At 36.6% G+C, this 23542-nt stretch overlaps 1 protein-coding gene across 2 annotated transcripts in view; it reads left to right on the top strand.

Annotated features, from left to right (window-relative positions):
- Nucleotides 1-23542, top strand: part of BANK1 (B cell scaffold protein with ankyrin repeats 1) — a 302011-nt gene that overhangs the window by 262162 nt on the left and 16307 nt on the right. For both annotated transcript variants that reach the window (XM_047799517.1, XM_047799518.1), the window contains exons 11-12: nucleotides 8851-8916; nucleotides 18974-19152. In XM_047799517.1, the coding sequence (XP_047655473.1) occupies nucleotides 8851-8916; nucleotides 18974-19152 (245 nt within the window). The remainder of the gene's footprint in view (nucleotides 1-8850; nucleotides 8917-18973; nucleotides 19153-23542) is intronic.

The raw sequence follows: 23542 nt of genomic DNA, 5'->3' as shown, positions 1-23542 counted from the left end.
AGATAAGAAAACTTATGCTCAGTGGGTTTTTATCTCTTACCCATGATGATAAAACTAGTAAGGGAAAAGTATGGGATTTGGACCCAGATCAATCTGGCTACCATATTTGTACCCATGGCAGCACAATTTTCTTTATTGATATATTTATTCCTGGATCATTTGTTAATATTTATTTCTTCCTTCTAACCCATAAGATCCCTATAGGATGAGACCAGTCTTACTTGTTCTCGCCCATCAAAATTCAGTCTGTTTTTGTATCTTTGGTGCCAAGCGGAGTGCTGAAATCATAGCAGAAACCATGAATATTTGAAGAATATTAATTGAATGACTACAAGGATGAATAAATGATAAAAGTGACAAGAAGCACATCAATATGTATAGAATAGGAGATTTTACTAACATTACAGAGGATAGTCAAAAGAATCTATCAGTCTCCTAATTCTTAAATTTCTCCTCTTTTAAGCCATATGTCCAAAGCTCTACTAATTTGAAGAGAGGAGGCTATAACAATGGGATGAAGTTCTAGGTTATTCACTGATAATAACAGCTAAGCCTTCAAACTGCTTTCACACAGCATAACATATCAAAAAGAAGCTCTGTTTCCACCATTGCCACCATCCCCTGTCCCCAGAAATGTAACTTATTAATACAAAGTTGAATCCATGGTTCATTTTATCAAGAAATATGTTTCCGTTTTTTTAATTCCATTCTTGTTATACTAAACCTAATTCTATGTTAACAACCTCAAAAAGAATAACTCATTTTTCTTAAAAGTTGTTGAAGTCCGTCTGCTTTTAAATATCGTATTCTCTCCATCTTTTTCTCCCCATAATATTGGAAAGGATCAGGTTCATTAAGCTTTAAGAATATAGAGGCATTAACATGGATTTACAGTCTTCCTTAGTGAAAGAATTCTTGATGTAAGACAAATCAAGGGAAAAAATGATCACTTTTTATGGTATAGATAAATTGGTAGTAAAACTACACCCATAAATCATGCAAGAGATGACTGCCTGTTGGGGAAAATTTGTCAATATCAATGGACAATTTCCCATTTTCCCCTCACAGTTAATAAAACTAAGATGCTTCTTTAGAGTCCATGTTGCTGATTTGGGTAGAATATAATTTCCCTTTCAATTTTCGATTGCTGTTGAGTTGCCCTTGGCATTTTACAGTGCAACAAAGTTGTATATGACCTTTTTGAGAGCTTCTCAGCTACTGGGTCCCCAAAATGTCAAGTACAACTCAGTTGCTCTCAGAAATTTTTCACTTGCAATTCACTTATACTTGAAATTGATCACATACAACTCAACTGAAATGCAAACAACAACAAAAAAAGACCTCATAGAATCTCTTAGGAAAATTAATCCATACCTGTATAAATGTGACAGGGTGGAATGGTCTCTATCCACATTAGTGAAGAAATATGGTCAAATCATTAAAGTAGACCTTAAATCAAGTGCCTTGGGTTCTATTCTCTGATCTAGTGACCTTGCCCAAACCATTGGCTTTAAAACTTATATGTGTGTATATATATGTGTGTGTGTGTGTGTACACACAGATGTATATATGTATGTATGTATACATATATACAGGTGGGCTCTAGATAGAGGGACACATTTATCATTTGTTTGTAAGCCCATGTCCCTGTCTTGACCTGTGATTCTCTGCTTCCCTCCTTTCCCCGATAGGGTACTAGAACAGTTCTGCAAAGGAGCAGTTGTTCTGACCTGTGCTCATGCTGGGAATGCTGGTCTTCTTCCCCTTAACATATGGTGCTCCTACAGTCTTTGTGAAATTTGTTTTTCAGTGAGAAGTTCAAATGGCCTAAAATAGTAGTTCTTAACCAGTTGATGATTCGCCTCTCAGGAGACTTTAGTGACATTTGGCAATGTTTAGAGACATTTTTGATTGTCATGACTAACTAAGACAGTAATAATGGCATCTATGCTAGACCACGAAACAAATCTCAACAAGTTTAAGAAGATAGAAATTATATCAAGCATTTTTCTCAACCATAACAGTATGAAACTAAAAATCAATTATGGGAAAAAATGGGAAAAAACACAAACATGTGGAGACTAAGCAACATGCTGCTAAAAAAACATTGGGTCAATGAAGAAATTAAAGACAAAGTCAGAAAATACCTTGAGACAAATGAAAATAAAAACACAAATTTCCTAAATCTGTGGGATGCAGCAAAAGCAGTTCTAAGAGGGAAGTTGATAGCAATACAGGTCCATCTCAAGAAACAGGAAAATCTCATATAATAAAGAGCCCTGTCTTTTTGAAATTTTCCATCTGCATTTCTGTGGTTTGAGTCTTATTAGCAGAACTCATACTTGATGTTTGTTCAAAGTGAGCCTGACAAGATCCTACTGGCTACTTCTTAGGATAGCAACATTTCCTGATGTAAGAAAAAAAAGGCCAGAAAAATTACTTTGGGTAATCACCAAGCATGAGCCAAAAGGTGAACTCATCAGAGTTTCTAAAGTACGGTAGTGAATTTCTAACAATCCAAACCACTTGTCTTTGAAATAAAAAGAAATTATAGGGGGGAGTTCCTGTCTTGGCGCAGCAGAAATGAATCCATCTAGGAACCATGAGGTTGTGGGTTCGATCCCTGGCTTTGCTCAGTGGGTTAAGGATCCTGCATTACCATGAGCTGTGGTGTAGGATACAGATGTGGCTCAGATCTGGCATTGCTGTGGCTCTGGCATAGGCCAGCAGCAACAGCTCCGATTAGACCCCTAGCCTGGGAACCTCCATGTGCTGCAGGTGCAACCCTAAAAAGACAAAAAGACAAAAAAAAAAGGAAATTATAGGGATGTTACTGGATTAATATCTCTACTAAATCATTTTTTATTGAATACAAGTGTTAAGTGAAGTCAAGCAGTGAGGCCACATGAAATAGTAATGGGAGGAGATGTGCCCCCAGCCCAGTTTCTGAAAGCAATAAATGTTAAATAAATATTACCTGGCTGGTAACAAGAAGAAGAAAGACCTGCCTGCCCAGTGGTAAGAGTGGAGACTTTGCTAATAAACTTATTACAGTGGCCTCAAGCTCTAATTGCACAGAATTCCATAAACCAACTGTTCTCTCTTTTTTCTGACTGTCCCAACTTCCTGGATAAGAAACATTTCTGAAATAGAAATATTCTTATTTGCATCAAAAAAGATAAATATGCAAATAAAAACAGTTTGTATTCTACTCTAATAAAAATTAAGTTCCTTAGGAATAGAAAAAGTAATTTATAGTCAGATTTCCTGGTTTGGGAGAGCATTTTTATGGGAACACATCTATCAGACAAAGTTTCCATTACAAATTGGAAAGAAAATTACTGTTTTCTCCTTAGGAAACCGAAGCATTCATTGGTATTTCCATTGAATTAGAATTTATATGTTATTTTCCTTCATGCAGATAGATGCTTTCCAACTACCCATCTCCACCAATCTCCAGAGTAAGTTGTAACCACATCCATAACCTCGTGTGTTGGCTGACCATTTATACATCCCTCTCCACCTCCGACCAAAAAAAAAAAAAAAAAAGTCTCAACTCCTGACTATATGTCTGCCAAGCAGTAAACTACATTCAGGTGAAGACCTTCATGTTATGTCACTGATGTAACTATTTTTATTTGTAGCCATCCCACCCCCAGCCTGCCTATTCAAATGTGATGATGTATGTTTGATAAATTTGTTGAAATTGGTAAGCTAACTGTTGCTAACAGAAGGAAATAGTGCTTTTAAGCTGACTGGAGTGCTCAATCTATCTTGGTCCATTTGCAAAGAGGATACATCTCTTCTCTGAGCTTCAATTTGATTAGTCAGTATGACTACTTTCTAGGGTTAGGACATTCTATTCCCTGCCTTTGCTGGCTAGACAAAAGGTTGTTTACATTGCTTTCCTTTAGCTCACTCTGTCTTTCTGTAATTAGCATTCATAGGGTGAAAACTGGGGGAACAAGGTAGGGAGAGCAAGGTTACAGAGATCGCATTATGACCCTTGCCCTTCCTGATTAGTTTTTTCATCTCGGTCCTCTCTCATCAGCAGGCACTAATGACACATGCGAACTTTGCCTAAAATAATACACCAAAATAGAAGACAGTATTGAAACTGACCAGGTCTCCTTTACCTTTGCATCTTAGGGTCCTGCCTGACACTTAGCTACATTGTTAGCAGTCTAATGAAAGTTTGCTGAGTGAATAATAAACATACCACTGATACCTTTACAGCATCATTCCCTGAGAATCTAGAGTTCAATACAGATCTGTATATTTTATTTTATATCAAATCCCTAGTTTCAAGAATGATCAGTGACGGGTGTATAGCTCTAAACAACATTTCATTGTACACTTCTAATGGGCATGGAACATCAAGGGGTTGTGGTTTATAATTCATATCTTTATGAATGCATTTGGCTATTGCACAGACTTTCCATTACCTTAGCCACTTATAAAATAATTCCAAATAAGCTTTATCAGATTTTTCAAAGAAGGGCAGGTCTAGAAGAATCTGTTTGCTTGAAATAGGCCACTAATGAGGTTGACATGAAGAATGTTCTTGCAGAAGCAACCTGGGAAGACAAATAGTGCAAGTGAATTCGTTATATTTCACCTTCTCTTGCTTCTCTGTTCTTCTGATAGTTCTGCTTTGCTTAACATTTTGAATATTTAATACTATGCTAATTTTTCCCATTCAATGTCATTTCTAGTCTAGAGAAAATTTTACAAAAGTCTTTCCACCAATATTTAAAATAAATAGGGGTGGTTTGGAGACATTTGCATTGTTTGAGATTATTTTCAACCTCAAAAAATTGTTTTTCTTTCCTTATAGGCTTTTTTTTAATGTCTAAAGGTAGTGACAGCTACTAATAATACATTATTCCTTCTCCTCAAACTCCAATTTTAGGTAGGGAAGAAAAAAATAATATTTCATTAGGGCAAAGAGTCATTAAAATTGACATGTGTCATAATTGCCTTGATAGCATAATTTGAACGTTGACACAATGAAATATGGTCAAAAATAATATTCTCCAAGAATTCAAGTGCATAGAAACAGGACTATCTCTGTATATTAATAAAAAAAAACTGACATTGGTCTGTGATTAAACTTTCTAGTGTTTCTGTTAGTCTAAGCCCCCAGTAAAAAATAATCTATTCTTGAAAACAGAACATTCTATTTAAATTCATATGCATTTAAAAATTTATTCGGGCACCATTTGGTCTGAAATGTCTTAGGAAAAAGGAATTGGTAGCATCTTAGAATGCAAGAACTGAGTAAGGCACTAGAGTTCATCTTACTTAAGCCTCAACTTTATTGGCAAAGAAATAAAGGCCCAGAGGAGAAAGCCATTTTCCCGTGTCATATAAGTTGTTAATATTAAGACAAAACTATCGGTTTTTACTGTGCCAAGTTGATTAGCATTCCAGCATATAGATTTTTTTCACTTACTGTATATTTAAAACAAACTCTCCTCTTACCACAAATCCCATTGTATAAAAATATACACTTTCGTATATAAATCTGATTCTCCCTATATCATAGATTTTATAGTTAACTCTTGTAAAGGTTTTGTGGGTGAAATGATAAATATCAAATGTATAAAGCTTTTTAGAACAAAGATTTTGTTGGTAGAAGCAATTTTAAATGTTTCAGCTAGTATTTACTGTAAAAAGAAAGATGAACAAATTGTGGAATATTTTATCTGTATATTCTTTTCCCAAGATTAATGAGTAGGTGTCCCTGGTATGCATGTTTCATCAGTGGTCATTTTGATGAGCTAGGTCTTCAAGAAACTAGTAATATAGACCCCTTTCCAAGATTACCTCATATTCAAAAACACATCTTAACTCTCATAGCAATAAGAAAAGAGTGTCTTTGGCAATATGTCAATTGCTAATTCAGTCTTTGAAGGAGATGAAGCTTGTCTGTAGGTGGAAGGAGGGAAATGGTTGTGGTGGGTGTAGCTGGAGGTGAGTTTGGAGGTAATTTCAAGAGAGGTTGTAAGGTAGAGAGCATCTATGTGCTATGGGACATGATTTAGTGCAAATCTTGCTCTTAAAGAATTCTGTTCTGAATCAGCACTTTCATCTTCATCCTACTCAGAGCATCCTATTCTCCCACACCAGTACTCCACCCATCCCAGGCTGTTCCAGCTACAAATGCTGGTGAAATGTCAACAATAAATAAATATACTGCTGCTATAACTTCTCCATCTAGAAACTGAGAGTGTTTACCTGTTTAACATTTACTGTATTTCACAAAATCTAGACATGTTTTGTCAACAAAATATATTTCAATAAAATATATGATGTAAAGTGATTTTTTAAATAAATGAATGCCAAAAAGCTAGGAAAAAAATAATCCTATTTCCCAGTATGCCTTAGCTCCAAGATTCATCAAAGTTCTTAAAACTTAATCAATTAATGTACTTTTTATTGGGAGAATTTGTTTTCTGAATTTATCTTTGGATTCAGATTATTTCCTATATTAATTATGCCAGATTACAGCTTTTTTGTCTGAGACAGTCTCAGTAATTATCTTAAAAATATTGGAGAAAAAGCACAGAGTGTCTGCATGTTATTAAAATTTCAAAAGTGTTTTATTTTTTTCAAGACTTTTAGAACTGGCCAGTGGAAAAAAAATCAAGCACCACTTATAAAAATGCTGTTATTATCCTAAAATATATGCACACACCATGTATCTATCACTGTATTTTATTTTAGAAAAAAAATGTAAGCCACCAACCCAGAACTTGCCAGTAAATTATATTTAGCATGTTTTCCAAAGTCTAACTTGGAGCAGAAAATTGATTTTCAACCAGAAATGTTATTTCATGTGTATAATGTCTCTTAAACACGTCATACTTTGAAAATATATTTGCTTCTCCTGTTTGAGTGAGGACAAGTAGTGCCCTTTCTCTTGACAATATCAAATTATATATGCTTAATAAATAATTATTGATTTGATATGGTTTAGGGTACTTTATTAAAGTTGCAAAGAAAATGTTATCTAGATTAATCACAGATACAATCTTTTCTTTATTGATTTACAATGTTCTGTCAAGTTTTACTGTAGAGCAAAGTGACACATTCATACATATATACACATTCTTTTTCTCACATTATCCTCCATCATGTACCAACACAAGTGTCTAGATAGTTCCCTGTGGTATATATCAGGACCTCGTTGCTTATCCACTCCAAATGCAATAGTTTGCATCTACTAACCACAAACTCCCAGTCCATCCCACTCCCTCCCACTCCCCCTTACCAACCATAAGTCTGTTCTCCATGTCCATGAGTTTGTTTCTTTTCTGTAGATAGGTTCATTTGTGCCATATATATGATCTTGATATATACATTCATTTAAAGAACTTTAAAACCAAAGACAGGGATCCAAAGTAACTGCTGCAATGCATCTTCCAGTCAAAGTAGTCAAGTACCATCCAGCTGGAACATTCTCACTCCTACGTTGCCTCAGCCAGATCATCCCAGGAAATCCTGGGGAGCTGCTGTGGAACCAGAGACACAAGCATGTTGGAAATGCCCTAAGGTTCTATTTAATCCCCCCTCATAGCTTTTTCTTTATCTTACTTTTTTTTTCTTTTGATGGAACATACTTATTTTATAATTTCTTTTGGATTATATAATTACATCTAGTTTTGGCATGCTACCTTTATCTCTTTGTGGCTTGTTTCCTCATGTGACCTGTTATTCTTTTTTTAAAAAATTGAAGTATAGTTTAGGTACAGTATTCTATAAGTTACAGGTGTACAATGTAGTGCTTTGCAGTTTTTAAAGATTATACTCCATTTATAGTCATTATAAAATACTGGCTATATCCCTGGGTTGTACCATATATCCTCAGTTAGGAAAAAGAAGAGGCAGCAGTGCTGTGAAGAACCAAGTAGTAGATTGAAGTTCAAGGCTTGAAAGTCCAACTCACATCCCCACTGACAATAGTTCTGGGAAATTGCAAAATTATGTAGCCCTTTTACATATTAGTTATTTCCACCTCCCTCATCTGTAAACATATGAGATTGAACTAAATCTCCAAGACCTTTTCCAGTTCTCAAACCCAACAATTTACACTACCCATAAAAAATGAATGGAACTCTAGGATGTTCAGTTTCTGAAGTCAAGCTGTCAAGGCTATAGACTTTCATTAACAAATGCTGGAAGGTATACAGAACTTTGTGGGTGCTCAGTAAATATTAAACAATCAATTTTATCTTTCATCTGCAAAATGGGGTGAGTAATGCTGACTTGTCTCACAGAATTTCGTGTGAGAAATAATAAATGAGAACAAAGCACTTTTTAGATAATGAAGTAATTCGAATAATCTGCTTTAATAGGTCTGAGGTCTAGCTAGATGATGCAAGAATGAAGCATCTTTTAAAATTATTACATCTGTGAATGCAGCAGTCTTTTCATCTGTTTAAGAAGAAACAGTCATTATCCTTGCTTATCACCAAAAAGTCAGCATGAATAATTTCTGTGCAAGTGGAATTTTTCATGTGGTTTTAGCATTTATCACTTTAAACAAAATGCAGCTTTTGCCTTTACCTGATATCAAAATGGAATCATATCTTGATTTAAACAGTTTAATGAGGCATTCCATCAGCATTATACTACTCTGTGCAAAGAAAATGCTTTTTGAAATGACTGATAAGCTGCACAAATGAGAAAATGGTAAATTTAATAATCCTCCTACTCAAAAAATAATAACAATTGAGCAACTGTTACTAAGGAAAATGAAGTATTACTTCTAGTTTCTTAGACTCTTCCACAGCATGTTCTTTTTATATTTTATGTTCAATAACTAATATGTGTTATATTTTACAGTGTTTCAACAGAAGACAGCCAGAGGACAATCTGATGGTGACAAGTTCCATGGTCCTAAGAAACAAGGTACTGACATTTCAGTTTATTGAAATAATCTCTAAGAGTTAGAGAAGCCTTATGAATACTAAGGTCTCCTGGTATAGAAGTAAATAATTGTGTACTTGATTGATTTTACTCTTAAATCACTGTCTTACCCAAATATAATTTTTCCATAATAAGAGTAATGTAAGAAAATTATTTTAATTAACAAAGGCAAGAAATAGCCTTGTAAGGATGTTTGTGATGAAAGTTGATGATATTGTTTGTTAGCAGGGCTCTAGAAAGGTCAAGTAAGACAAATTCTCCAACATGCCCCAGAGACGTTAGGAGAGGAGCCTCTGGAACTGAACTTGATAGGAAGGCAAACAGATGATCGATTCCCCAACAAAGGGGGCCAGCATGGGTTTTCTGAACAGTACATTGAACTGCAATCAAACATGATACCCTCTTCTCACTATTCTCTTGCCTTTGGCAGTTGATCCAACATGTTTTAAGCACTTATTTTCCATGCAGAGGAGAGTTGAACACCATTGCTACAGAGAAGTCTCACATAGAAGGAATTCTTTCCTCTTGCTCTATAAGGCAGTTCCCTGACTCACTTGGTTCCTACTGACAAGAGAGCCACTAGTAGGTTATTTATTATGATTTTGTCTGATACTAAGGCTGTGATAAAAGCTCAAACATGAAAAACATAAAAGGTAGAAGAGGTGGAGGTTAACACTGGCTGCCTCTGATAATCGATGAGCTTGTACAGGTGCGTTTAACCTCACCCCACTTTTGCAGGAACTTCACTCCAAAATAACACCACCTTGAAATCGTTACCTGTAAATTACTGAGAAAGGTGGTAAAATAATACCAGGAAGTTATTTCACAGCAGCCACTAGCCCGCACACTCAGTCTCTTTTTGTGACTTTAAGAAAATGGCGAGGTACTGATTACACCAACTTCTAACTTCCACTGAGCTATTACATCCATGGACTTGCTTCTGGGATGACATGGATCATCCTCCAAACAAAAGTGTGTCCTTAAGTGAGTGACCTTCACCCATCACTTCAAGAAGCATTTCTCACAGCATCAAGGTTGTACGTACATCATTCTTCCAATTAAACACATGGTGTTTCAATACAGCACATGATGAACCTGAACTTCCAGTCTCCCATGAATCACTTGGAAATATTTCTTACAAATTTCCAGGCAAAAAACCCTCTCCTATTTGACAATTTTTCACTTCTAGTGATTTCTTATTTTGAGGGAAAGATCTATCTTAAGTCTGCTATTATCCTCCCACTGTGCCTTTCACATTCTCAAGACATAAATGCAGAATTCCATGTGAGATCACTGTACAATTATGATCAAACAGTTATTGAAGAATTAAAGTAGAGACTATTATTCCTATCTGGACACTCTATATATTTCACAGAGTGTTAGAAAGAGTAAAGAAAGGGGATGCTTTAAGCTCTTTGGAAGGAAGTGTCCTGGAAGCATTTTTAACAAATTACTCAAGTGTCATTTTTTAATTAAATTAGGTTGGAATTAAGGGAAAGATGTAAAGAAGGCCACAGGACATGAAGGAAGGTGACAAGTAGCAAGTGTAATGAAGGGATGCTTCAGAATGCCTGATCTTACCCATCATCCTCTGGGTGTCCCACAGACAGCACTCTAAGGAAAGGCAGCCAATGTTTTCAAAGCCTAAAAGAGACCGATGATTCTTCTACCATATGCATGGAAACAACAGTCCCTTCTGCACTTAGAAAAAAAAGGGGAGGAGAGAATGATGAAAGGAAACGAGAACCTAAGTTATAAAATATTTTATTGGATTAACATCTATCCATATCTTATTACTTTCCTCCATCAAGATCAATGAGCACTAGATTTTTTAACTCTTGGGGGTTAGGATACTGAAAAATTTAATCAAATTTTTGTGTGAATTTTTCTATCTCGAGGTATTTCTATCCAATTATTGATGATATTTTTGATTAGTCACCTTAGACCATTTCCCCTAGATTCCTTTAACCATGGACATCAATAATTTAGCAGAATAGAAAAGAATATTCTTCTTTCTGCAGGGACTAGAGGAACATTAAATTTTATGAAATTTTTTTTAAAAGCCCTTCTTGATGATGGCAATATATAGGGAAATCAGAATCTAGCATGAGAAAAAAGATAAGAATAATTGAGAAGATTTGGAAATTAAAAAGTTAAGTCCCTAGTGGACTTACTCTGTCCAATCATTTTTCTATAAATCTTTTCAGATATTTATGACCATCAAGACCATGAGACATACTAGGCAGCCAAAAGTGCTTATTTCAGAGTTCCTGTTGTGGTTCAGCAGTAGTGAGCCTGACTGGTATCCAGGAAGATGAGGGTTTGATCCCTGGCCTTGCTCAGTGGGATAAGGATCAGGCATTGCTGTGAGCTATGGTGTAGGTCACATAATGCGACTTGGATCTGGTGTGGCTGTGGCTCTGGCGTAGGCTGGCAGCTGCAGCTCTGATTCAACCCCTAGCCTGGAAACTTCCATATGCAGGTGCAGGTGCAGCCCTGAAAAAATAAGACCAAAAAAAAAAAAAAAGGAAAAAAAAAACCCCAAACTGCTTATGCCTAAATATGAATATTAGTCAAATATCTTGCAATTTCATGGTATAACAGGAAAAGCAATACATATTTCACCAATGATAACTTCTTTATTTGGTAGAAAACAAACAAAAAGCCCTCTTATGAAGTGTTTTTCAGAGTCAAGATTTTTTTAAAGGGACTGGATAGGTTCTCTAAAGTTTAAAGAAATTATTCAATTATTTCACTACATGCTGGAAGGAAAAGGGATAATGAGAGCCAACTATTTTCCCACTGAAAGTATAGATGCCCCATGTTGAAGACCGCCAAGGGATTGACAGGAAGTTACATTATTGCTAAGTCAAGGAATTTTCCTGAGGAACAGAAAAAAAATAATTGGCACCACTTCCATGGAAACTCAACAGATTTCTTCAACTCAATTTTCACATCCTGAAAAAATATAAGAAAAATGCTGAGGACTTAGGATCACAGATAAAAGTTTCCATCAAAATACAGTTTTAAAATCAGTCTTTCCAAGTTGGTTTTAAAATTAGAAAAATTTTAAATCAGTGCCAGAGTGGTGTCCCCAGAATATGCTGCTACCACACCTCTACCCACTTCCCAAAATTGAGCCCACACAGAGCAGTCAAGGGTTTGTTCTTCAACGTGGCAAATCAGAGAAGTGAATTTTGTCCATGGGTTTGGAGTCGATCAGAGTTTTGATGTGTGAGTCCTGTTAACCAAGCTTATAGAGAACTGATTTATAAGTCCCAATTCAAATCTATTAAATCTGTCCTATGGGAAGATTCCTTGCCAGTGACTAGAATGCTGGCATTCATTAGGCCCTTGCCAAGTAATAAAGTTTCTATAAAATAAAACTGGTAATTAGAAGACTCCTGGTGAACATGATCAAGTCAAAGGGTACTGGAGTAATATAAGGGCCTCAAGGACATAGAAATAACTGCTTAATTTTCCCTGCCTCTCACACAGTCAGGGTCAAGATTATTATTATAGTCCAGGGTCAAGATTGCTCATGTCTTCCAGAACTATAACAACTTTATTCTCTCTTTTATAACTTTTTCTTGGACTAGGCCAAGGGGCCTTTTCTATCTTCACCAGAATCACCCCCATTTCATTAACATAGTCTTACCTCAGATATGACCCAACAGGGAGGTTTAGCATTCTTAGCATTCTTAACTGCCTCTCTGTGATCATGGGTTACGGCCATGATCACATGCTCGGTATGCTCAGCTGCACAGGGAAAAGATGAATCTCATCAAGCATGGGTTGTTGTTGTCACCCTTAGGAGGCAAACTGTTTCCTTGAGGGATAGGGTTTGTGGGGGTCAAGAGGAGAACGCCCATCCTAACCAACTGCCTATACCAGTGACTCTCAATCCAAGATAAACATAAGAATTATTTGCAGATCCTACTGTATAGCACAGGGAACTATATCTAGTCACTTATGATGGAACATGATGGAGGATAATGTGAGAAAAAGAATGTATATATATGTGTGACTGGGTCACTATGGCTGTACAGTAAAAATCGACAGAACACTGTAAGCCAACTATAATGGAAAAAATAAAAATCATTTTAAATTTTTTAAAAAAAGAATTATTTGCAGAGCTTCTAGCATGCCTAAGTCTTACCTTAGACATGGACTGTAAGTGGAACACATGAGAACAGAAATGAGCTGTAATAATAATAATCTCAAACCAACACACACACACACACAAAATCTAACCAAAAGAAACTGTTTCAAAGGCCATACTCTGGTCAAAATCTCACCTCTAAGTATGTAGATTTTAAAAACAATGTGCACAAAATAACTTCAATTTTTCGCCATTTTTAACCTCGCTTAAATCCATGTCTCATGTAAAAATTCAAATCTCCAGCCACTCTCTATTATATTATTGTACCATTTGCTATAAATGACTTTTGATATTATCATTTGTTATCATGTGCTCCACATTGTTTTTTTATATTTGAGACACATTTCTCTGAACTCATAGTTCTATCAGAAGTGGGAAAATAGAAGATGTATCAAGAGAATCATGCTATCAATAAAAACAAAAGAGAAAATATTTACTTTTGATAATAAAGACTATTCAGATGTGTTTAACAAGCAGACACTGAATCTTCTCTGCTCAGTAATTATCTATCTGGCTCCTGTAGGCTTATGAGTTTGCAACCTCTGGTATAGACTCTGCCCACTAATTCTTCAAGCAGACTGCAAAATCATCACTGGCTGGTCTTTTCTGGGGGGTGTGCATGCTCTTGGGAAAGGTACAGTCAGGGAACATAATCTTGTATGAGCTAAGCTCAGTGCTGCAGCAGTCTGAGGAATGTTAGATACTAGAATTTTCTGTAAGTAGGAGACCTGGGGAAATGTGCATGGTGTTCCCTTTATATGAGGAAAAGAGAATGCTCATCCCTAACATATTTTTATCAGGCTACTTTTGCCAGTACTTGATATATTAAAAATAAAAGAAGGGAAATTATCAAAATGTGGTTATTTGTACTCCATAAAAGAATAATGGCTTCAGTTCTCTTTTTTAGTATAACTTACATTTCCATTTGCCGTATTGTTCATGGTTTTGGTTTGTTTTGGGAGGGGTTTTATATGTTTGTTTCATTGTTGTTGTTAAAACCATACCTGGAAAACTTTGTGTCATAGCTAAGCCCTTGTCAAAAATGATGATGTGTCAATAGCCCACAGAGGCCTCTCAGAAACGCTTAAAAAAGAAAGGCATCAAAAAGGTAGAATTCTTAGTAGAAACAAAGACTGGGGAAAAAATAATGCTAGACTATGAGACTGATTCCAATTAATTCTAAGGTTGAAAAATGTCCCTCCATACTTTATTATATGTACAATATTTATTTATTATTTTTAAAGATTTTTATTTTTTCCATTATAGTTGGTTTACAGTGTTCTGTCAATTTTCTACTATATAGCAAAGTGACCCAGTCACACATACATGTATACATTCTTTTTCTCACATTATCAGGCTCCATCATAAGTGACTAGATATAGTCCCCAGTGCTATACAGCAGGATCTCATTGCTTATCCATTCCAAAGGCAATAGTTTGCATCTATTAACCTCAGACTACCAGTCCATTCTACTCCCTCCCCCTACCCCTCGGCAACCACAAGTCTGTTCTCCATGTACATGAATTTCTTTTCTATGGAAAGGTTTATTTGTCCTATATATTAGATTCCAGATATAAGCGATATCATATGGTATTTGTCTTTCTCACTTATTTCATTTAGTGTGTGGGTCTCTAGTTCCATCCAGGTTGCTGCAAATGGCATTATTTTATTCTTTTTAATGGCTGAGTATTATTCCATTGTGTGTATATGTACCACATCTTCTTAATCCATTCATCTGTCGATGGACATTTAGGTTGTTTCCATGTCTTGGCTATTGTGAATAGTGCTGCAACGAACATACAGGTGCATGTGTCTTTTTCAAGGAAAGTTTTGTCTGGATATATGCCCATGAGTGGGATTGCTGGGTCATATGGTAGTTCTATATTTAGTTTTCTGAGGTACCTCCATACTGTTTTCCATAGTGGTTGTTCCAGTTTACATTCCCACCAACAGGGTAGGAGGGTTCCCTTTTCTCCACACCCCCTCCAGCATTTGCCCCTTGTGGACTTATTAATGCTGGCCATTCTGACTGGTGGAAGGTGGTATCTCATAGTAGGTTTGATCTGCATTTCTCTAATAATCAGTGATGTTGAGCATGCTTGTTGGCCATCTGTATACCTTCTTTGGAGAAAAGTCTATTCAGTTATTTTGCCCATTTTTCAATTGTATTGTTGGGTTTTTTTGCTGTTGAGTTGTGTAAGTTGTTTGTATATTTTAGAGATTAAGCCCTTGTCAGTTGAATTGTTTGAAATTATTTTCTTTCATTCTGTAGGTTGTCTTTTGTTTTTTTAATTGTTTCCTTTGCTGTGCAAAAGCTTGTCATTTTGATTAGGTCCCATTGGTTTATTTTTGCTTTAGTTTCTGTGCCTTGGGAGACTGACCTAAGAAAACATTTATTGTATGTGTAGTATTTATATGGTTAAAATTTTACTAGATACACAATTTTGCATCCTGCTTTGTACTTGTCCTTATGTAATAAGCACACTCTGTTTTGCAAATGGTTATTTAAGTTACTATTATTTCTAATGATTACTTAATATTTATTAAGTAAATAGTTCATATTTTCAATTCCTCACTGTTAGGCAGTCAAGTTGTTACCTTTCAAATTTTCAGGAAAAAATATTCTTCTAGTCAGTTACTCGGTAATAGAAAGAATTTTAATGAAAAGCTCAATTTGCTTTCTTACCTAATCTGGAGATTCATATGTTCACCACATGGGTTCCTTGATGTTTATATGACCAATATTTGATCAAATAGAAAATCTTGTAAAGAAAAACTGATCCAAAAAGAACTAAAACTTTAGAAACTATAGGTTGCCTGGAAGTATTTACAATGAGAGACCAAGAGTATGCAGTATCAGCAACTAGCAGTCTGACAAATGCTTTTCAATGAAAATTCTAACTCTTATGAAAATAAACTAATAATAAATATAAAATTAGGGGAGAAAGGAAAAAACCCTTCCACCCCTCATAAAATAGTAATCTAAATGCGGTAAAGCAGTTTTTCACAGCCTTCCACAAATTACAGGTGGCATGTTTTGGTTTGATTAGTCTGCCCTTAGGAGGAAAGGTGGTAAAATACCTAATCATTTTTCTTTGCAACTAGTCATGCCTAATGGTAATATATCAAGACGATTTAATATTTGTAGTGTGAAATAATAATAAAAAACAGATGTATGCAAAATTAATATACCTGTAAACAACCCATTTTCAGGGCTCAGTCCATCTAAAACTTCTGTTGCTCCTAAATTTTTTTTTGTTCTCTCTATGCAACAGTGCAAAACTAAACCCTTTCCCCACCAAAAAAAAGCCATCTTATATTTTCACAGCTAAATTTTGAAATATGAAGGGATAATTGAAATGACATTAAAAGAATGCACTATTTTTTTAATTCAGCTAAACCTGCATATATAGCAAACTAAAGTGGTACCATTTTCTGGGAAGGCTTTGCTTGAGGTAACGTCTACAAAAGCAGAAAATCCAGCCGCATGGGTATTTGAGATAAAAATGGATTCACACATAGGCGAATGGATGACAGAAGTGAGGTGCTAGTTAAATGGCATAGCTGTTAAATGACAGTGCTAAACCTCCACACTCTGGCAGGAACGGCACATAGAATTCTACTGCAAACTGCATCTCACGAATTGAATTGGAGTGTGGAGGCCTGTAAAAAGCAAATGGTATAAGATGCAAGATCTCAATTGTTATCTGTGCTTTTGGCTGCTGAACCACTGAGCTCTATGACTGACTTTTGCTTCTCCAGTTCCCCTGGGATTTCATGCCCTGCCATCCCTGAAGGGAAAGATTTAGAGTATAGAATCTGTTGACATCTTGTTAGTTCTGAGGGAATAAGACTTCTGAGGAGAAAAGACAAGCCAGGAAAGCCCTGGTGGAAATCATAATGATTGGCCATGGAGCAGTTTTATGTGCATGTGAAGCTTTACAGAAAGGAACCCTCTGTGTGTGTGTGTGTGTGTGTGTGTGTCCCTTTTCCAAGATTCCCTGTTGGAATCTCAAAACTGAAAGAAACACGAGAAGTCATTCCAAGACCGCCCCAAGGCTCAAGTTCCCTTGAAGTACTTAAAACCTTCCATCAAGTATTTGAACTTCTGATTTCCAGACTAAGCAATCCTAACACTATCAATGAATCTTTATTACTATAGAATTTGAATCCGCTCCCCATTTCCCAAATCCTTGTCAGTCTGGTCTAGATACAGTCTAGTTGATCTGTTTCTTTCTTGAAAAAGAGCTCCCAGTAGTGAACAGTTTCTACCAATTTACTCACTACCAACCTGCCTACCCCTTGGCAGGACTACCTCTTCTCTTCCTGGAGACTCTGGGCACATTTATATTTGATATGCATGAAGATGTGTGTCACCAATGAGTTACCCAATCGCTGCTGAGTTAATGCAATAAGCACTTTGGACTTAATAGAAATATGTTAATGAGAGGGTAAAAACTCAAATGAGTTCTGCAGCCAGGCTGGTAGTACAAGTGTGATGTCATCCAGAGACTACAAGGAGTGACAGAGACTGGGGTAGCCTGGAGAGTACAGAGTCCCTAAAAGCGTGCAGCTTCACACGTGTCTTTAAGCACTGTGTGGACAAACAGAACACAGACTTCACCATGGTCTGCGACTTGTTCTCACTCTACCTCATGCCAGTGTCTGGTGTGGCATCAGAAGCCACATGTGGGACATCAGACCATCCAATGTTCTGATGGTGCCAAGCAAATAATACATGGCGTGCTCCAAAAGAAACTCTTTTGGAAAGGAGGTAGTTCATTACAAAGCATCCAGCAATTATTTATTTCAAATCTTTCAGGAATAAATCGTCAAGTGATCCTAAACCTCTTGTGACATTTGGATGTTGATTGAGAACTCTTTTTCTCAAGGCCAGAGAGATTATGTTGATTCCATAAATATTTATTAGTAATATGTCAACTGAAAAAGTGCACAACCTAAAAGCTGAGAGTTATGTTTTATTCGGCAGAATTTCTGAAAGCTTCAGGCCTGAGACATATCTCAGATAACTCTGAGAAGCTGCTCTGAAGAGGCAAAGGATTGGGAGGAGCTGGGATACATAGTTTTTGCACCAAAGATCAAGCAGTCACAGAACAACAAAAATTATTTTTATTTAATAAAAGAAAACTGGACCTCTCAAGTTGATGAATTTAGTGCTTTTCTGTGTATGGGAAGATGTAAGAGTCTGGACTCACTGAAGTCATTCCTTTGATATGCATCTCAGCTGTCGGGGCCAGTCTCCTATGTTTTCTCATCCTGAGTTTCCTCAGGGTCAGGGATGGTGGGGGTGGCTGTAGTCCTAGAATTCAATGGCGGGCATTATGTTTCCATCCCAAAGTCCCTCAGTGCTCACTGTCTAGGATGGCTGTAGTGGCTGATGACTGCAACATCCTTTGTTTACTGAGAAGCCTGGTGGCATTTTTAGTTCACAAATAATAGGGTTACCTTTTATTTAGCTTACTATAGGCAAGCCCTATGCTGAATGTTTTGTGTACCTAGTCAAAAGTAATCTTCACAAAAGAACATGAAATTGGAGTTCCCATCATGGCGCAGCAGAAATGAATCCGACTAAGAACCATGAGGGTTCGATCCCTGGCCCTGCTCAGTGGGTCAAGGATCTGGCATTGCCATGAGCTCTGGTGTAGGGAACTTCCATATGCTACACCTGCAATCCTAAAAAAACAAACAAACAAAAAACCAAAAAGCAAAAACAAACAAACAATTATACTGATTTATTCTGTAACTGCTCATAGGTTAGCTAGAACAAGATACTCAAACTCCTTATTTCTTAGAGTGCTTTTTTTTTTTCCAGCTGTCATATATTGACTTGTTAAAAATCCTTCCCTCATAATGTAGACAGAGCCCGGATGGAGAGTCAAGCCTCTTCCACCGTAAGGAACTGCCTTGCTGCTGGACAGGAGGAACTCATCCTCCTGCAAGAGAAAGTCAAGAATGGGAAACTCTCTATGGATGAAGCCCTGGAGAAATTCAAACAGTGGCAGATGGGAAAGACTGGTCTGGAAACAATTCAGCAGGTAATACTGACCCCAATCCCTTCTCGAACATGCCATCACTTTCAGAGCTCCTAGCCTGTTTTTAAATGTTTAGTCCTAACAAGAAATACAGGTAACTGTTCTTTTGTTTTTAGAGATTTAAACTGCCAAGTGAAAGTCTTACAATATCCAGATTTCATGTTTACAAATCATTGATGAACTCAATGCTGAGACCAAGTATATCAGAGCTGAGACCTAATCAATTTATAAGACTGTTCATAGAGAAGTGAATATTTTATGAATCTCATTCCTAAATTAAGGTAAAGCATCTTTACAGAAACGTGCTCAGAATTCTGAAGAATGTATTATGTAGGCCAGACTTAAAGGGAACAAGAAAATGACTGAAACCATATCAGACAATAGTCCTAAGTAAAATTTAATAAGGTTTATCTTCTCTCCCCTTAACCTTTGGAAAAGAATGTGTGTGTGTGTGTGTGTGTGTGTGTGTGTGTGTCAGGATCTGCATATATATATAAATATGTATCTCAGTATTTGCATATGTATACACACACATATACATATGTGTTAGAATTTACAGAGGAATTATAACAAGAGTATTAACTCCAGATAAGCTTGTCTTCTATAAACATGATTTGCATCCCAAGAGGGGATTGGAATAGGGGTTTCCAAGAGGAAAATGAAAGCAAAATATACTATACACATCCCGGGTTTTTCCAGTGAGGATATCAGGACTGTATTCTGTCTATCCAGTAGGCCTTCCCAGTCGCCCAAAATATCACCAGATTTTTTTCTTCTCATCACAGGAAGCCCTAGTACTTTGGAAGCCAGGTCTCTAGCAACTGTTTGATTAAACACAATTCATTAGCTACATTAGGCCAAAGTATAAATAATCATCAACAGCTTAATATGCCAGCTTTCCCAAGGAGTCACTTTTATTTAAAAATAATGCTTCAGGAGCTCCCTTTGTGGCTCAGTGGTTAACAAACCCGAATGGCATCCATGAGGACGCAGGTTCAATCCCTGGCCTTGCTCAGTGGGTTGGGGATCCGGCATTGAGGTGAGCTGTGGTTTAGGTCTCAGACGCAGCTTGGATCCCACATTGCTGACATGGGCTGGCGGCTACAGCTCCAACTGGACCCCTAGCCTGGGAACTTCCATATGCCGTGGGTGCGGCCCTAAAGAAAAAGACAAAATAATAATAATAATAAAATAAAATAATGCTTCAGGAACATTTGTAAACAACAAAGAAATGATTCACAATGATGTTTCAAGCAACATGGCATATAGGCAGGAGATCGTTTAGGCAAGGGGACTTCCTCAATACATCTGAGACCACATGCCTTGTCAGAAATCACTGATCTCTAAGGATAGCTCTTGCTGAGGTTTGGTGGCTGGACCTGGTCCAGATTTTGCAAGGGCAGAATCTGGTCCTGGTCAAGTTGAGCAAGGGCAATTGTTTTGGCAAACAAATGCTAAGAATGCTGATGGCGGAGTTCTGTAACAGATCCTCGTTCATGGTTAGAAATACAGCCTTGCTTCTCAGTCCATGCCATTGCCATCACCATCAAACAGCCTCGTCTCCCAAAATGGGCAAAATGTGCTTAAGTGCAGACCTAGAAATCACATTCCTAGAAATTCTAGAAAATAAGTTATATATGTTTTGTTGAAGTAAGTCAGTTGTGCTTCATTTTCCTTAGACCCCCTCAATAATAGAGTTTACGACTTAAAGTAATACAACATTCTTGGAAGTGATGTTACTAGTTGCTTTATTAAGCCTTTTGTTGTTTCTATTTTATTTGTGTATTTATATTCAATACTGTTTTAGCAAGAATTTAAGGTGGTCTGTACTCAGCTACTTTGAGACTCATGTGGCTTATTGAATATATAGGATAACAGGATAATGAATATGGTTAGCACTTATGCAAAATGCAAAAAAAAATTAATTGACCTGTAAATGAGAGGACAAGCTCTAAGAGGGCTTTCTGTAAGAGCCCAAAATTTGTGACTCTGAAGACTGTTGGGGGAATCAGTCAGAGCTTTTCTCTTTCTTTCCCCGCTTTATTGAGGTATATTTGACTTAAAAACGTATAAATTTAAAGTGTACAGCAGGTTGATTTGATACACTTGATTTGATATATTGCAAAATTATTACCACCATAGCATTATCTAACACCCCCATCGTGTCACAAAATTACCACTTCTTGTGACAAAAACACATGATATTAACTCTCTTACCAACTTTCAAGTTGCTATATTATGTACATATGTATGTGTATAAAATAATACAGTACATTAGATTCCCCAAACTTTTTTGTCTTATAACTGGAAGTCTGTCCCCTTTGACCAGCATCAACATCTCCCCATTTCTTCCAATCCTTAGCCCCCAATAACCACCATTAATCTCTGTTTCTATGAATTTGGCTTTTTTAGATTTCATATATAAGTGTGATCATACACTTTGTCTTTCCCTATCTGATTTAACTTTCCATAATGCCCTCAAGATCCATGCATGTTGTCACAAATTGCAAGATTTTCTCCTTTCTCATGGTTGAATAATATCATATATATATATATATACCATTTATCCAGTCACTTGTTGAATGATTCTTAGTTTCTACCTCTTGGATATTGTGAATAATGCTGTGATGAACATGGATGTGCAGATAGTTCTTTGAGATCCTGATTTTATCTCCTTTGAATAAATAAAGTATTATTAATAAAGTGATTTTATTTCCTTTGAATAAATAAAGTAGGATTGCTGAATCATATGATGGTACTATTTTTAATGTTTTGAGGAAACTTCATACTGATTTTGCTCACGGCTATGCCAATATGCATTTCCACCAACACTGCACAAGGCTTCCCTTTTCCCCATTATCTCTTACCTCTTGTCTTTTTGATGATACTCATTCTCCAAGTTCTGAGGTGATATCTCAGTATGGTTTTGATTTGCATTTCCCTGAGGATTAGTATTATTGAGAATTTTTCATGTATCTGTTGGCCATTTTTATGTCTTCTTTGAGAAATGTTTATTCAGTTACTCTGCCCATTTTTTAATCAGATTATTTGGGTTTTTTGCTCTTGAGTTGAATGAGTTCTTTATATATTTTAGAATTAACTTATTATCAGATATATGATTTGCATATATTTTCTCTCAATCTATAGGGTGCCTTTGCATTTTGTCTTTGCCTTTGTCTTTTTGCTGTGTAGAAACATTTTAGTCTGATGTGGTCCCAATTGTTTATTTTTGCTTTTGTTGCTTGTGGTTTTGCTGTCATATCCAAATTAGCATTGTCAGAGAGCTTTTTCCCTGTGTTTTTTTAGTCAGTCCTTAACATAATGGCCTGATCAAAAGTCAGAACAACAAAAAATGAATGTTCTCTGTTTCCCTAACACACACACACACACACACACACACACACACACATCCCCATACACTTTTCAATATTACTCTTGTAGTTTATAAAAATATTCATCTGTACCTGAGGATAGTAATTATCAGAGGTAGCCGCGAAGGTATGTTATTACTGACAGAGGTATTATCCTAGGAAAACAAGAGGGGAAATGGCCAGAGTTAATAGTAGAAGTGGTTCTAGAATAATGCAGACTCGTGTACAATTCCTGGAGTTGAAGGTGAGATGGTTGAGAAAACCTTGTCTTTAGCTCTCCTCACTCCTGCTCACAGTCGCTGGTCCCTAAAGAAGAGTGTTTGCTCTATTCGTAGGAAAGGTTTTTTAAGGAAATGAAAAAAAAACTATTTAGGAAAAGTGATTTATAAGTTTCAGGGGCAACCCTTAGGAAAAAGGTCACTCTTAGGTTCTCTTCTAAAAGCAGATTTATTAAACATTAGCTTGTTTTAACTTTCAGTTAAAAAGATAATAGGTATTCAATGTAGAATACCCGGAAAGCCAAGAAAGTTCCCAAACGAGCTAAGATAGGAAATTCAGTTTGCATCATTTGCTCCCAAGTCTCTAGTTCGTCGAAGGAATGTCTAAGAAGGAATGTGCCCCATGGAGACAGACAGCAGCAAACCAGCATTATGTTGCCCTCCTGCTTTTGACACCAGAAGCCAAAGTAGATGCCTCAGGTGTTAGACTGGAAAAACAGCTCCCAAATGAATTGAGCTCTGGGTTCCCAACCTGACTCTATCACTTTTAAGTGTGTGATTTGGGAAAGTTATTTGATCTCTCTGTACCTCACTTTGCATATCTATAAAATGAGGACTTTTTTTGTTTTCTTGGCTTTTTAGGGCCACACCCATGGCATATGGAGGTTCCCAGGCTAGGGGTCGAATCAAAGCTGTAGCCACTGGCCTATGCAACAGCCACAGCCATGCCAGATCCAAGCCATGTATGTGAACTACACCACAGCTCACAGCAACACCAGATCCTTAGCCTGCTGAGTGAGGCCA

Source organism: Phacochoerus africanus, chromosome 10, assembly GCF_016906955.1.
Source record: "Phacochoerus africanus isolate WHEZ1 chromosome 10, ROS_Pafr_v1, whole genome shotgun sequence".
Classification (NCBI taxonomy): Eukaryota; Metazoa; Chordata; class Mammalia; order Artiodactyla; family Suidae; genus Phacochoerus; species Phacochoerus africanus.
Note: the sequence above shows the minus strand (reverse complement) of the source record. Positions and strands in the feature narration are given on the sequence as shown.